General features: G+C 36.5%; 1 protein-coding gene across 8 annotated transcripts in view; it reads left to right on the top strand.

Moving 5' to 3' along the window:
- RAPGEF2 (Rap guanine nucleotide exchange factor 2) overlaps positions 1-17,434 on the top strand; it is a 182,998-nt gene that overhangs the window by 128,506 nt on the left and 37,058 nt on the right. For 7 of the 8 annotated variants that reach the window (XM_021536558.4, XM_021536559.4, XM_021536560.3 and 4 more), the window contains one exon: positions 9,731-9,862. The exons of the other annotated variant lie outside the window; for it this stretch is intronic. In XM_021536558.4, the coding sequence (XP_021392233.3) occupies positions 9,731-9,862 (132 nt within the window). The remainder of the gene's footprint in view (positions 1-9,730; positions 9,863-17,434) is intronic. 8 annotated transcript variants of the gene reach the window in all.

Below are 17,434 nucleotides of genomic sequence, written 5' to 3'. Positions count from 1 at the left end.
AAGTAGCCCTTAATTTGCTTTTCTTCTATAATCAATTAACTTTTCATTACTACTGTAAGTTAGCAGTAAAATTCAGTGATGTAGTTCAATATTTAAGTGCAGTAGTTCAGACTGAGAGGCTTCAGTTCAAAACTAAGCTGTCACTTCATGAATGTTTAAAAAACTTCACTAAGCTTTGTTAGAGTGGCTAGAATGCTGTAATTGTGAAGCATTCTGTGATCAGGTATAAAAAACCCCCCCACCAATATATGGTGTGGTGTAGGAACAGCCTGATGGGGAGGCTTCAATGCTTGGAACTGTAGGTGTTTCATAGGTCATTGCTTTAAACATTTAAATTGTGCTCAGGATATATGTTTTGACCTTTGGGCTAAACTCTTTACTTTTCTGTTGTGGTTTTCAATTCTGAGCAGTGCTTTAAAGCTGAAAATAAAATCTGAGTTTGGGTGCCATCATTTTTACCCCTGCTGGTGTAATTGCATTTTAGCATCCCCCACATCCACTTGTGAGACTGCTGTGTAAGTAATCCAAAATGAGTCTGTATATGAGATATACAGAAGCATTCTATTATTTATTTTAAGTATTCCACAGGACTTAAAGCATCTGCTTTGAAAATGTTTGAATTAACATTTCCTGTAAACATATGTGCCCACATAAAGTGTTCTTCAACTTTTTTTGCTTGTATTTCCGTAGGCATTAATCTTTTGTCTGGTTTCCTGTGGAAACTAAGTTTGTGACCAGGTTCTCTGTTCCTTCCTCTCCCACACTTAGTTATAATAGGCCAGAGAGTTCAAAATTTAACCTTACAAGCCTCCAAAAGCCCTGAAAGTAGGCCATTTAGTTTCCAAACCAGCAGTAGCTCTCAGTGTATTAAGCACCCAAACAGCCACAAAAGGAAGTATTTAGAAATACTTACTGTGGGAAAAACGTCAACTAGAACATGCATTTTCTTAGTATGAAAACCAGTTATTCCCAAGAGAGAGATCTCTGCAAAACCCAGCTTTATTATTTTCTCATCCATGTATATTAAATAATGGGGAGCCTTTACAGAAGTTCAATGGCTGAGCTCAGTTTTCTACTCTTTTTCCCTAGAGGTATTTCAGAAGTCAATTGAAATGCCTCAGAACAGTCTTTCCTTCAACTTAAAAAGCAGTCATCAGTGACTGCCTGTCCCTGCTTGTTGGTTTTCATTATGTAGATTTCCATAAGAAGAATTCCCAATTTTATTCAGTGCTATTGGGAAGCTGTTTGTGGGGGGGTGTGACTGTGCAGGCTCTGTCAGCACTCTTAAATGCAAGTTCTTGGTGGGACATCAGGGTGCTACCAAGAGTGATGGGCTGTGTCCCTTATGGAACAGGGCCTCCTATGATATAGGGATATATGCAGACATAATACACTGGGACAGAGATTCTGCTACTCACAGTAGTTCAGAGAGACTGAGAATAGGATTGGACCTAAATCTGTTCACTTTATGAAATCAATCAATCAAAATAATATAAAATACCAGACACTTAACAAAAAAAGCAAAAACCCAAGCAAAACCAAAACCAACCAATCAAAAAACACCAAAAAAAAAAAAAGGAGATTTTGAAATTAGAAAATCCTACTTAACTCCCTTCTGGAAGGCTTAACTTCCATTGCACTGTTTGGAACAAAAAACTTTTGACCACATTTCTACATGTGGTTAAGGATGTCAAAGAGTTGTTAGTACTTAAATGTATATACACAGTCAAAACAGTTGTAGAACAGTCTTTTTAGCTTGATGCCTGCAGCAGAACTACTATAACTTGAAAACCATATTTTATAAGTACTGAATTATCTCTTGTTGAAGAAGCTACACTATAACCAGATATTTTTTGAGATAGGCTTCTGAGTAAGTGCTGAATAAAAGTATTTTGATCTTGCATGTATATACTGTTCATTATAAATATATTATAAATGTTTGAGCTCAGATTTTCAGAAATCTGAGAAAAACTCGGGAAAACAGTTTAATGTTATTTAGTTCAGTTTAGCATGATTCAATTAAAATCCATCCTGCTGTTTTTTCTTTCGTATTTGGGGTTCACTGGTGCTGTAAACACTTGTATAAAAAGGTTTTTCTTTTTTTCCCCTGACTTAATTTGATCTGTTGCCAGTAAGTTGACATTTGTGTTTCCTGAAGGAATAGTGTTTATGCCAGGTTTTCTGAAGAAGGCACTTTTGAATATGAAATGCTGCCTTGAATCTTTGATTCAAATACTTCCAAAAGGAAGAAGAAATGCTAACACATTTGGACATAGGACAGAGTAGGTAGTTGAATTAAATAAGAATGGATGTGTTTCAGTGATGTATTTCTTACTTTTCTTTTAAAAAGAGTTGTTTTTTCTTCATTTCCCAGACACCCATTTAAATTTTACCACCCCTGTCTCTCTGCAGAAGTCAATAATCCTTCAAGCAAAGGATTCGATGCATGACGTGCTCATAGGATTAGCTGCTGAGAGCTAGGAGATGTGCAGTAAGTGGCAGTCAGTGTGTGTTTTGTAAGGGAAGCAGAGAGAAGTTCCTGTGCATTCACTCTCTCCTGCTTTCTTCCTGAGACCAGCAGCTCCCATTGCATTAGCTTGAACCTCTGAATAGTTTTTTTGGGAGGCTAGCTATAGCAAAATATCAGTGGATGAAAGAATTAAGAGCTGGGAAAGGTCCTTCTAATACTTTATTTTCCTTCTTTTTGTTTTTAGTTTGTTTTTTTGTTAGAGGTGTTCTGCTGTGGGCTCTGTATGCAAACAATTGCTTTACAGCAATATTTTCAGATCACAGGTTGTGTCCTGTGCTGGATTCAAGGTTAAGAATATTCTTAAGATTAGGTCTCTGTGAAGTTTCACAGTTTCACTAAAGGATGTCTATTTGAGGAAACCCTGGAGATTGAAAATACATTAGGTATTGTTGTGTAAAGTGAAGAAGACATATGTGCAGAAGACATAATTCAAGTCCAGGAGGTTTTTATTTAAGTCTTACAGAAGTTTTCTTAGAAAATATATAGAAGCTTCTCAATCTTTTCTACTCCTAGGTGGAAGAAAATCCTGCTTCCCCGGGAATTGCATCCTCATTTTAATTGCATATAGTTTACACTTTTAGTTTAAATTTAATTCTGCATGGGCATGTCAGCCTGCATCAGGTCTGTAGACAGAATCGATAGAAATTACTTTATTGTTCTGTAATTACTTACATTTACTGCTGTGTTTAAAATCACTCAACCATAAAAATGTTTTCCTTGATGTCTCTCTTGGTTAGTGAAAGAATTATGTTGAAATAGCATGTTGATGAATGCCCAGCATTATTACAAATATTTCTTCCTTATCCTATTAAATACCATAAATATAGGCATAGCTTTAAAATACAAAATACAACAGATGTATGAACACTTAATATAAAAAATGTTTATATAAAATATTGAAATAAAGTATTAATAATTTTAGAGTATACTGAAGAATACTGCCTTTGTGATCTACACTTTTGTAGTGCAATAAAAATTCTAGGATTTCTCTCTTGGGTGGAGAAAAAAATAATGAGGAAGACTAAGGCATAGTATTGCTTTTATTTGCCTGCTATTGTTCTCTCTTCATGAAAAAAGACCAGAATCCCCAAATCAGTTCACTGTAGTTTAGTTTACTGACTTAGGTTTGTGGGACTAAGTGTGTCATCTTTAAAAGGAATAAAAAACTTAAAAAAAAAAATATTTATTATGGTGGCTTTTATTGTATAGTAGCTTTTATTATTTCATTAGTAAAGAGCTGCTATAGAATAAGTGTTCAGATTCAGGTGCTTGGAGGTTGAAGAATCAGTACTTGCTTGTGTTTCTTTAATTCCAGAAAGTGGAAATAGAGGCTATAAAGGTGATAGTTTATGTTGTTTTATGTCTACTTGCTCAGCCTGTCTCAGTGACACTTAATTACATATACAATCGTTCATTGGGAATTGAATAACAGAATGTTACACCTTTGCTCTCTTTAATCCCATCTTTTTTGCAAATGTACTTCAGTCACTTTGCAGGCTTTATAAATCTTTCATAAAGTGCTGAGCAGCCTTCAGTAGAAGACTTTGTTTGTATGCTTTTTTTGCCTTAAAATGAGTGGTATATTGAAGCTTTCTAAGTAGAATTCGTCTGGCAATTTAAAAGGACACTCTTGCATTTGTCTTTTCATGTTATTGCATTTATACTTGTTTTCACATATAACTGCATTTAAAAAACCATAAAATTCCAAATAATTAAAATAAAAACAAAACCTCAAAAAAAATTATTTAAAGACAGAAAATGTTTTGGTGTAATTCCACTTCTTTTTTTTTTGTTATTCTCATACATTTTAATGCTGTATCCAAGGATTTTAATGTCTTGTCCCATAAACATTTTCAAAATTTATTTAATATTTTTTAAAAATACTATATTCGTAGATAAGTCCAGAAATTCCTTGAGTAGAAAATAACTTTTGTTATAATGACAGGCACATTGTAGAGTAGGAGAAAATAATGCTCTTAAAATGGGAGGAACATATTCAGAACAAAGTAATTGTTAGTTTTGCATGCATAACATGGTGACTCACTTTGAGGGTGGAAGTAATAAAATGATGCTTTTAAGATGGGAAGATGTGGTAGGATTTATAGTATTGTACAGATCTAAATGGATATATATCTTTGCCCTTAAGATAGTTTCAAGTAATTGTTTAAGTTTTCTTTTCGTTTCGGGTTTTCAAGAAGTAAAAATGGGGAGTCCCCAGAAGTATTGTTTTAACTCTCGTTTCTCTCCACATGTACAATCTGTAAAAATGTGTGTACTTATGTAGGTATGCTTGCATTATAAATATAAAATAGTGTTTTCACCTCTGTCAAATTAAGACTAGGGCTTAGGTCATAACCATTTTAACAGGTCATGTTTTGTACTAGAAACTTTTGTCCCTGTTACACATGCTTAGAGCTATGCATATATCACCTTAATGTTGGTCACTTGCAAAGGTTGTGCTTGAGACAAGGGTATGAGGACAGTTTCTGACCTTTCTAATGATTATTAATTATTTAAATTACTGTACATACACTGTGTTTTGAAACTATATTTACTTAAGAACAAATCATGCATTAATTTTTCTAAATTACCCTGCTATGCTTGTACTCTGTGTGCCAGTTCCTTCTGATGGTATGACTAAAAGTGTTCAGTAATGAAGTTAAGAAATATTGTAGGTGTTGGCTTCAGCAGAGCTGTACTTAAGTGCGGTGCTAGTTATATAAAATATACAAGCTGCTTTTGAGCCTTATTACTTTGAATGACTTCTTAAAACTAGATGTCATTTAATGAAAATGTAAAACAAGATAAAAGTGAGAAATCAGTTCTGATGCCATTTGTCGTGGTGTCAGTGACAGGTGGCGTTTCTGAGGCAGGGGGCAGGTCCTTAGGCTTTCTCATCCTGCTTGTGGTCTGGTGGATGTAGCATATGCTAGATCTAGCCATGTAAATGTAACAAGAAGACTTTTATTTTTACTGTTATACTAAATAGTAAAGTCAGTACTAAACTGTAGAACAGAATGATAGCTCAATACAAACATGGAGTGCTTAATAATTTAATAATAAAGTGATACTCAGCAAGCAAACATACCTATTGTCATGAAGTTAACTGCCTGGAGATGGTTCCTAGGAAATTTTTTCACTGAGTTATAATAGCATGGTTTCTTGGTGTTCTCTAATCCTGTTCCACTGCAAGTAAGAAATTGGATGTAAATATCCTGGTTTGGGGTAGACAGCTTTTTGCTGGTTGTTGAATGTTGCATTTGGCCTTGTTCTGCTTACCTGAAAAACATTTACCGAATGCTATGCTCCAAGAGTAAAAGGTTTGGCTGGTATTGGGTTTGTGTGGCAGGATTTTGATAGTGTGGAGCCACAGGGTTGTCTTCTTTGAGAAGCTGCCAGAAGCTCCCCCCATGTCTAATGGAGACAAACCCTGCTGGTGCCAAGGCTGCCCTGCCACTGGCCAAGGCTGAACTCATCAGTGATGGATGGTAGCATCTATGGGATAACACAGTTAAGAAAGGGGGAGGGAGGGGGGGGGAACAAAAACTGTGCAATTGCAGCCACAGAAGAGAGGAGTGAGAATGTGACAGTATCAGCCCTGCAGATACCAAGGACAGAGCAGAAGGAGGGGCAGGAGGTGCTCTGGGTGCCTCAGCAGAGATTTACCCAGCCTGTGGTGTAGATCATGGTGAGGCAACTGTACCTCTGCAGCCTATTTTGATCCAAAGGAAAGTAGAATTCCACCTGCAACCTTTGGAGGACACCCACACCAGAGCAGGTGGATGCCTGTGGAAAGCCCACACTGGAGCAGGCTCCTGGTGGGATTTGTGACCCTGTGGGGAGAGGAGCCCACACTCAAACAGGTTTACTAGCAGGACTTGTGACCCTAGAGGGGACCCACCCCAGAGCAATTTGTGAACTGCAGCCCATGGGAAGGGCTCACTTTGGAGGTGATATTGGAGCTTTGGAAGGAGAAGAGTGTGAGAGTCCTCCACCCAAGGAGGGAGGAGCAGTAGAAGCAATGTGAGATGAACTGACCACAGCTCCCATTCCCTGCCCTTCCACTACCCTGCAAGGGAGGAGGTAGAGAATTTGTGAGTGGAGCTGACCCTAGGAAGAAAGGAAGGCTGGGAGGAAGTCATTAAGATTTGGGTTTATTTCTCATTATCCCACTGATAATAAATTCAGTTAATTTGTCCCCAAATAGGGTCTGTTTTGCCCATGATAGTAGCTGGTGAGGGGTCTCTGTCGTTAATCATGAGCCTTTCATTGTATTTGCTCTCCCCTGTCCAGCTGAGGAAGGTGACAGAGTGGCTTTGGTGGGCATCTGGTGTCAAGCCCACCACACTTTATATAAGACTTAAACAGATGTGGGTTTTCATTACCATTGGTGCTTTACTTTTTTCTCCATTGTGTACAATGCAAATGTGAAGTATTTTAAACAGCAGGATGTGACTAAAATAGAAATGCATGTAATTCTCACACCCATTCTTCATTAAGTTTACAGTTTCAATATTTCAGTTTATTTAATTTTTGTATTTTATTTTTTTCTTCATGCAGTCTCTCACCTTAACTTTGGGGGGTAGGGCAGTTGCAGTGGATTCTGCTCTCAGGCATGTAGCACAGAGATGTAGTGTTCTGCAAAGATATGAGCATGTGCTTTCTGCTTGTAAATAGTCCTATTTGATTAGGATCAAAGTGACTAGTTAGGTTGCCTAAAGAAAAATGCCTGCTTCTGATCTTCTGTCACCACTTGGCAAGTCCAGCTCATGCAGCATGGCTTTGACTTGAGGAGTTACTCTGAAACCAGCAATCACCAAGCATTCAGCTGATTGTCTACAGCCAAAAAGATTCAGAAGGCTTGCTTTTATTTGCAGTGTATTCCATCAGTTATTGTGGGATCCCTTGCCTCTTCCTTTTGCCTTATGCGCCGTAGTGACACATAAATCGTTGCTGTTCATTTAAAACAGAGTTCAATCATTATATTAAACATAGCTTGATATAACTTTTTAACATACTAACTGGATTTGCTTTGATGAAAGGTTCTTTAAAATTTTTAATGCATTGATAAAAAATAAATGCTGCTGTTAATGACATTGAGATATTTACAGGGCACTATAAAATTGAGCATGTTTGGCTGGGTGCCACACTGTTCATATGCAGTTCCCTATGGAGTTGATATTTATTGGAGATTACAATAATTACCTTTTGTAAAAGGTAAAACCCTCAAAATATATCTATGTGAGTTATCATTAAATGTGTGAATCTTAGACAATTTGTGCATGTATCTTAATATGTAGGATTTCTACTTTGAAATGAACGTGGGCTGCTTCAAATATGAGAGACTACTTTGAGAAGTAGTCAGCAACATATTGCAAAAGCTGTGGCAATTCATTTCCCTTGCATTCTACCTATGGAATATGTACTTACTTGCAGAATGGCTCAAAAAGGATTAAAAAAAAAGTATAGTGGCCTGAATATCAGTATATATGGTTCTATTATGTGATAATTCAGACTTACAGATTGAAAAGTAAAACAGCAAAGATAACAGATACTATAATGCAGTCCCTAATGCTGTATTTTCTCCTTCTGATACCTCATTAACAGTAGTGAGTATAACTAGATTTTTCTGGAGGCAGCATTCGTGGCTGTGTGTATTAGAGTATTGCTTTTCTTAATTGCCTTTTCTTTGTTGATGAAGATCAAATCTAGCTCTGGGCTTACTGTAGCTTTTTAGGATTTTTAGTATTTGGTTGCTGGTTTTAGCTTCTCTTTCCAGTAAAATACTAGGAAAGAATTATTTAAAATGCAGCCATTTTTGCTATCACTGATACAGTCATTCTGTGATAATGAAGAAATCCTGGTCAGATGTATTAGAATAGGAAATACCAGTCAGTCAAAATAAGACTAAGGTTTGCAGTTGTCTGTAATTTCACTGCAAATCCTAAAACCATGGTTCTTTTCTGGAGCATGTTCCATAAACAGAACTAAACAAGGCAAATAGCAGTAAAATCTTTAGCTGTATAGAGCTAATAATTTTTTCTAGCACACTCTCTTGTAACTTGGAGTTGACATTTTTTCCTAACCTTTTATACTGATTGGCTTATTCTCTCTTTATGTTGAATGAGGTCTTATTTCCATTTCCATCCAGGGAGAACAAGCACCACGGTAGCATTCATAATTGACATGGGTGAACACACTGCATGTGACATTTTTCATACAAACACAACTCCTTAGAGATGAGAGTATCTGCCTTGTCTGAGTTGAAACAAAATTAATGAACAAAGATTTTTGGTTTTAATTATTAAATAATTTATTGCACACCAAAATTGATACATTATCATACTTTTATTAACTGGCTGTGAGATGCAGACTTCTTGGGAAGAGGAGTAATTTGCCCCTGAAATAGCATTTAAATATTTCTTCAGACAGCAAATATTTTACTTTGTCAAAGTTCACTTTCTATGGTCTGGAAATGTTTACAGCTCTTAAAGATTTTCAAGGGAGCTGTGGGCATAAAGCAACAGTAGAAATACGTGTCATAAATCTTGGTGAATGATTGTTAAATGGTCAAATATTCTGTCTCAATTCATTCTTCAGCACTGCATGTGAGCAAACTAATTTCAAGATTATAGCTCTTTAGAATTGTGTCAGTCTTCCTACATTTCCTATTTGCTGTCGTATTATTTGGCTCAAAGTATAATGGATAGCTTAGTGACTTGGATTTTCCTTGTCTCTAATGTAGTTTGTCAACTTGAGAAACAACAGTTTACCAAATCCAGAGCAGTGCTGGTTATTTTTTTTTAAGAAGTATGTGACTTTACTCCCTTGTTAATTCCTGTCCTGCAGGAAACCATTGATTTTGGAAGTAGCACAATATTCATATGCATTTTAATTCTATCCAATTCCACAGCAAGCTACTGAAGAGTTTTGGCATATTGCTTCACTAATGTTTGTCCATAGATACATGTTTTTCTTGAATCTCTTATATTTGCAATAATTTGCTGGTATTTTGCTGGACCTCTGCATGAGTTAAAAAAGCTGCATAACTCAAAATTTTTATGCTGCATTCTCAAGCCCTAGTGATTTTCTTAAATAGGTGGTACTGGCAGAGAGTAAAGTGTGACATGTATGATTTTAAATAATTTTGCTGTGTATCTCCCTCAAATTGTAATGATGCTTTTTCTGCTCCACCTATAGCTTCCTGCAGATTTCACAAAGCTGCACCTTACTGACAGTCTCCACCCACAGGTGACCCACGTTTCATCTAGTCACTCAGGATGTAGCATCACTAGTGATTCAGGAAGCAGCAGCCTTTCTGATATCTACCAGGTAAGACTGGAAGGGTTGCTGGCGGGAGATGCAACCCAGCAGTTTTGCATTTAATAGCTGAATGTCCTTGCTATTGCCTCTTGTCAGTTTTTATCTGAAGAAGCACTCAATAGACTTAAAACCTTTTTGTTTGTCTTGTAATGATCTCAGGCTTTAGATGTATTGAGTTCATAAGGTAGAACCTATTCAATGATGGGAAGGAACAAATATGGAGTGGGCAGCCCATGCTTGAGGAGCATATTTCTATTTCCTCACCCTGTGATGCCAACCTCTTAGCAGTTCTTCCTCTCCTGGCCATCCTCAGAAAGGTGGGGAAGTTGAACTGGTGATGCTTTTTAAACTTATACTTCTGAGGTGGCTTCTTCGTGTAAAGCTCTGTGCTAGTCATTGTGCACAGCTGGAATTTAGAGAGACTCTGAAACTGATCCACAGTCTAAGTATAAATTGGAAAAAGTCTAAAGTGAAATAAAATTAGAAATTATGCATTTTTCACTTGATGTTTATGCTTCTTGCAATGTTGGAGGAGGAGCTGTCCTGGTAGGGAAGTGTACAAATTTGTTACTCTGAAAGGAAGGAATCAAATCCAATTAAAATATATTTCTATCAAAATAATCATAAAGTAGTGAGACCACTTCAACATGAAATACTGTTAATTAGAAGACAAATAATATTTTTTGAAATACTTCTGAAGTTGCAAATGTAATAATTTAAACAACGGGAAAAGCATATTTACAAATATATAAAAGTTCAGCTGTGGTCATAGTCCCAGAATATAGTCTCTTTCAGGTGAGTAAGCTTATAGGCTTCTTTTTGTGAGAGAAGATAGACTACAAAAATATCACAGTTCAATTTAGACAGTAATAACAATAATACAAAGGTTTAGTTTTGCAAAACTATCAAATTAGCTGAATATTTTTAGGCATAGCATATGTCAGTCAAGTAGGTTTGTCAGAATTTCTTCTGAAGACAGGATTTAGGTTTATATTGTGAGAGTGCAGAAGATGTAAAATCAGTTTTGTTTTGCTAGTCTTCTATAGATTTTCATTCCTTTCACTACAGAGATTTCCACTCTAACAGAAAAATTACAAGTTACCTCTAGAGACAGCTGTAGGCAGCGTGTAGTTACAGCCATACAGTTATTCTTGAGATAATTTGGAAGTAAATTTTTTGCAGACTTTCAGCAAACATTCATAACTGTGAAAAAGATCATTGAATTTCTGTGCAATTAAAAAAAAACCCAACCATACAACGTAAAAAACTGCAGAAACCTCAGAAAGATACTTCTCTAAGTCGCCAATGGTCCTATTGATTTCATTTGCAGTGTTGGAATCAACATAATGGTTGGTGCTTGGAGAGAGATAATGCTATACTGAAGTATTTATACAGACAAAATTTACTCTTTAAGTATTATTTTAAACAGAAGTATTATTTTAAACTGAATTAGTATTATTTTGAAATGAATTTACAATCATAATGCATAACCTATTGTTAAAAACATTATCTAGTTTACTTAATTAATCTGCAATTAGTATCACATTTAAAGGTGACTTGGCACAGATGTATCAAGAACTGTGTAATTGCACAATGTCAAAGAAAGGATAATAACCTATGTTCATATCTACATCCAGAAATATGATCATGTATTGTAGAATGCAACCTCATCTTTTTTACATATACTTGAAGGAATGTGTATTAATGAAATGGTAAATTCATGTGTGGAAACAAAAGATTCTTAAATTCTTGAATTTATCTTATGGTATCAAGTATTATTCGCCTTGATTTTGCAGATTCTGGTAAATAATTTATTTCTGGCCTCGGTTTCAGTCATAAAGGAATGTAATGTATCAGAGGTAGGCTAGGTTAAAGTACTGCCAAAAAAAATAACCTGAACCAAAACAAAATAAAATGGCTGTAATTTGACTCCTCTCAGGCCAAGTTAAGGATTAAAGAAAAATATTTTTTTAAACCGAGAGAGTGAATCAGTCATTCTCTCTCAATTGTTTGCCTTGCAATTGTCTCCCAAGTGTTTATTCAAAAACAGTAAACCAGAACCAAGTCATCAATGTGTTATTTTTTTTTCCTTCAAATTTGATAAATCTTAAGTAAAGCTCATGATCATTGTTCCTTTGATTTTTATTTTCTGTATTTAATGCTGTTTTTCTGTTCAGTGGGGTGGACTTGTGTTCTTTATGGCTATGTAGAAAGCAATGGTTTAGAAAGATCATCATCTTGTCTTGCAGTTGATAGGAAAAAAGTTTGCTTTAAAAATTATACTGTTATTTAGATCGTTACTATTGAAATCTGAGGTAATATGTAATGTTTTGCATCCTGTAAGTGTTAGTTCTGTAGCCTTAAGAGCAGCTGCTTCCAGTGAAAATATGTTCATGGCCTTTTAAGATTTTTTTAAATAAATCATGAAGCTGAATCTTCAGATGCTTTCAGCATTGAACTGAGAATACTTCCTTTTAAATATTAATGTGGTATCTAAATTTGTTTGTCAAACGTTGCACATGAAAGAACTTCTTTTAGGATAAGAAATACTTACCAAAATAAAATCGACCTTTGTGTTTACCCCACCCAAGTTTCAAAAACATATCAGGTGCCAATTAGTAAGATCCTTAAATACTGTTATTTTTATTTTAGGAAATAAGTTCAAGTGACGAACTCTGTAGGGTGACTTGAGAGGAAGGGGATGCTAAATGTCAGTAGATCGTGTATTGGCTTGTATTTGTCAAGGACAATTCCTTCTGTCTTTTTTTGACTTGGCAAAGCAAATCATTCACTGCTGGTTCTCATGTGTGGCTGCTTGCTCTTAGTTCCTAGGCTTGGTTAAGGATTCTTAAATGAACACATATACCTGTTCCTATATGCTCCTAAATACTTCCTCTACCTGCAAAATATATTATGAGATGATTGGAGAGTGAGGGGATCTAAGCTCATGAACGTGTGTTATTCCCCCTCCCTGTTTTGGGAAGGTTTGATGTGTTGGCTCAGCTCTCTGCCAGCCTTTCTTCACCTTATCCTGTCCTCAGCCTGGTGGCTTCCTGCCCTGCTTACATGCCCTCTGGTGCTGCCCAGATACCACTGTCGGTACAGGAAACCAGGAACATCCTTTCTGAGACCCTCCCAGGATGTGTGTATTGCTTGGAAATTTTCAAGATGTCAGCTTTGTTTCCTCGTGATTCTGATATTGTAGCTCCTAGAAGAAAGGTCTACCCTTCAGCAGCTCTTCCTGAGTGGGACCAGTCTTTTGTCTCTCAAACCAGAGAGTCTATGCAGCCTGCCCTTTGGTCACTGTATGTAAAATAAAGACATTTTACCTGAAGGTAAAGCGGCTCTTTTTGACTGTATCAGCTGCTGAAGTACAGGGCTCTGGCTAATGCCAGAATGGCTGGAACAGCTGAGGTAAATTATCCTATGAACTGCCACCTCTGCATTTTCAGTGAAGCCCCGTGCAGCTCCTTATCACTCCTGTAAATGTAGGTCCTCTTAGTCTGCTCTGTGCCTTCCAGAGTCCATGTTCTGTATGTCTGTAGTCCTGGCAGATGTTGCTCCATTCTGAGAAGGAGGCAATTATTGGCAATAAGGGGGGATGCTGTTCCTGGTGGGTTGTCTGGATTGCTACACATTTCCATCTTCAGTGAGGAAAACCTCTGCGACATATGTGGGCTGCTGTGTTGTCAGTTTTGGGGTAGATAATGAAAGAACAAATATGGAGAGCACTGTGAAAATCTTAGACTGAGGAGTTTTAAGGTATTTCATGGACATTTACACTCATGTCAGTGTAGTATGAAAAAATAATGCCTTAGACTGTGTATGATTTCTGTACATATAATAATTATAGTTGATTGTAGTACATATGGTAACTAGTTAATAAACAAGTACATATCATAGTTGCAGGGATTTAATTTCATCTTAATTTATTGATATTGTAAACTTTTGCTCAGTCAGCTGAAAGCTAATTTAAAACAAAACCCCAGACATGATTTCTCTCTGTGCAGACACTGAATCCAATGTGTCTGTATGACATGAAGGAATATTTCAAGCTAATGTGACTTCTGCAAATCATTTAATGAGATAGGTAGAGCCAGTGCTCTTGGTGTTTTGTATTGGTATCAGTTAAAAATTAGTGGTTGAAAAGCAATGATGAGATGGTGTTTTTGAGCTGAGCATGGCTTCTTTCTTTGTTAGCTTCATGGAGTTGAAGGACTGCACCAGGCAATGAACATACTTCTGGTTTGTGCAAGGAGTTTCTTCTATTCTTGTGTTGTTTTTTTTCTTCTTTTTGTCCCTGTTTTTTTTTTGTTTGTTTGTTTTTTGTTTTTCCTCTTGCATGTTTGGAGAATTTGGATTTTGATTTAGATGGTTATAATTACAAGGGGAATTAGGTCTTCAAAATGATACAATATTTCCCAAAAAAAGAAATTTTAAAAAATGTTTAAAAAGTAAAAATTAAAAATAGTCTGGTTAAAATACTAGGAAATCAGTAGTTAGTGTGGTTACTTTTACAGGTTTTCTCGTTTTTTCCTTTGTTACCATCAGTTGGAAGTTTTTCCCAAACCAGTATAAAAACAAAATCATGAAGGCCATTCAAAACAGAGCCTGTCATATAAACAGCTCTCCCAAGTCTTCCCACTGTCTCTCCCTAAGTAAGGATGGGGTGTGTGTGGTGAAGCGGTTGTTTCACTGGAGTGAGAGTTACTTGGTTGTGTAAAGGTAGAGATTGCCCTTAACCTCTTTTAATCTGTTTTCTCAAGAAACTCAAAAATTCAGTGGCGGAGGAGGAAGGCAGGCAGTAAAAGAAGTCGTCTTTAGCTGTTCATGTAGTCCATCACCTCTCTTGTCATGTTTATTGCCATGGTGCCTGTAAAAAATGAAAGACCTGTAGACTTGGGATTAGCCAGTTTCCTCTCCTGCCAATCTAAAGTGACCAGAAGGGTCCATCATTTCCCCAGTCTGTCCTAGGGAGAATGAATGCTATTCTTCTTTTCTTAAGTCTCCCCTTCTTCCCCATATCAGTCAAGGAATGAAAGGCTAACCAAGAACTTAGATAAGGCTTCTTTTAGTTTACATCTTTACCCTGGTTATTTCACAGTATTTGTTTAATTCACTGTTATCATTCAAATTTGGAAGTGAGTTTGCACTTCAAGATCCTCAGCAGCTGAAGCAACTAGTTTTTTATTGGTGCAGTATTAACCTTTATAGCCACTGCTTAAAACGGGTCAGATACTCTCATGTTGGTGATGTGACAAAAAAAATATTAGGCTGTCACTATTATGAGATTGCTTTGAAGCTTAAAAAATTTTCTCCACAGTTGGAAAGATGACATGAGAAATTTCTATCACAGTTGGTATTCAGACTATGGAGAGACATTGTTTTGTCCTTTAGGCTGCAACCAGCACTTTTCTTGCATGCAATTTTTTCAGATTTATTTAAGTGAAATTAATTTCTCTTATTGCCCAAGAAGCAAAGTACAACATGCACCCAAGAATGGTAATTCTGAGCTGTATTTCATCCTTGATTACATGCCCTGAGAAGATGTAAGCCCTCTGACTATAGTACAAATTCTGCTGGATATTCATCTTGTGTTTGGGTTTTCGGTGGCTGTGGTTCATAAGGAATCCCCTATGCCCAAAGGAGCTCATGGGGGCTTCCCCTTTTATCTTAAACAGATGCAGGGCTATTGCTTAGTAACCAAGGGCTCCTGTGCTGACATGTTTGGTTTTTCTCACTCAGAAGAGGGTACAAAAGCACTCAGAGTAGTTGAGTCATGAAGTTTAATGTCTCAGCAAGAGGCCTTTGAATACTTAGCATCATACATGCTGCTACTAAACCTAAAAAAGCTATTTGTGATAGCAAATAGGAGCCCTCCAGATTTTCTTAGTTTTTGGTTGATTTTTTTGTTTGTTTGGGGTGTCAGGGGTGGGCTTGTTTGGTTTGGTTTTTGATTTGTTTTGTCATACACAATGGCTACATTTGTCTTTCTTTGCTATCTTTTGCATGATCATAGCAATTTCAGAAAGTTGTTTGAAAACATGTTATTTTTTTCCTCAAAAGGTGTTTTTAAAGGTGTCCTAAATTAACAGACTTTCTTAGTACTTTGTAGATTGTTGCATTCAATGCTGAGCTTCTTTGTTACAGTGTTTTGGGTTTTTGATCAGGAAGTTAGATGTGGTTGCTTTCCATGCACCAATAACTTCAGTTGTCCAAAAAAAAAAAAAAAAAAGAAACAGCGAGTGTAAATAGTGGTTATCTTTGGGAAATCTTGTAGCCTTTAGCAGTATTTATAAAGTGTTTTCTACGTCCAAAGTTACATTTAATTCAGTGTTAGAATTTGTTTTAAATAGCATCAACTCTTCTTGATAATAAAGCTTCAAGAGTTTTCCAGTTTTAATTGCTTTAAGACAGTAAAATAACTTATCTTTTAATAATCATATATTGTACAATAGGTGGAAGTTTCTCATCTATATTAGCATTGTGTGACTAAATTGAGTTCTTCATTCATTTTGCTAACGTGCTTTTGAAAGAGCTGAGTCTGGGCAGTAGGAGGGGCACTTGTTAGTGATGGGAAGGTTTGCAGAATTGACTGTGAATCAGTCCCACTGTCACTGGAATTGTCACTGCTGGAGAGTTCAGATTCTGACAGATTGGTGTCATAAGCTGTGTGTCTACTGACTCATCACCACTAATTTTTCCACCAGTCACTTTTGATGAAGGCTATTTTGAAAGAGTAGTTACAGCAGCTCTTTCAAATATATCACAGAGAATGTGCATGTTAAACACAGTAAGTCTGCTCACAAAAATACTGCTATCCATGCTATGTTTTGGGATTTGTTTCTATGCCAGTAACATCTTTCCTTATCCTGGTTAAAAAATGAGCAGCATTTTTTCTTGACAAAAGCAAAACTAAAAAAGCCACTAAACCCCCAAAACAAGCAACAACAACTAAGAAAAACCCCAACCCAAAACCAGAAAGTGAGAATAATTCAAATTTTACATAGATGCTGTTCTCATGCTTTTTTATATTAACAAGGCCCAGTTACAAAGCTTGTGTTGTGCTGTAGGACAGAAGCATTTAAGTCTCTCACTAGCTGCCCCTGATCCATCTCCAGCCATATGCTGCTGTTCATGAGGTGGCTGTGCATAGTGGCATTAAAGTAACAGATGTCAGCCACAGATAGGGAGGCAGGAATAGCGGAGATGATTCTACAAAATTACCAATGCAATTTCTCTTACCTTCCCTGTGCTCAGAGAGTGACCTAGTTTTGTGGGTTGTCTTTTTCACCAGTCTGAGATAGATCAATGAAACAAGCTTTAGTAGGTGTGTTTGTCCCATGTATTATTTTTAAAGTAGATGTGAATTCATTGTGTGGTCCCAGAGTCTCAGAAACTAACCATCCCTTTAAGGCCTGTGAAACTGGATTTCTCAAGCTATGGCTTAAAGCTTGCTTATTAGAAGCTTGCATTTCCTTAAAAATTGTCATAGCTGAGCCTTGGCAGCTGCTGTGGTATTAAATCAGGTTCTGAGAAAAAGCAGTGGTATCAGCCACGACAGACAAATGTTTGTGGGAT

Source organism: Lonchura striata, chromosome 4 (assembly GCF_050655825.1).
Source record: "Lonchura striata isolate lonStrDom1 chromosome 4, ASM5065582v1, whole genome shotgun sequence".
NCBI lineage: Eukaryota > Metazoa > Chordata > Aves > Passeriformes > Estrildidae > Lonchura > Lonchura striata.
Note: the sequence above shows the minus strand (reverse complement) of the source record. Positions and strands in the feature narration are given on the sequence as shown.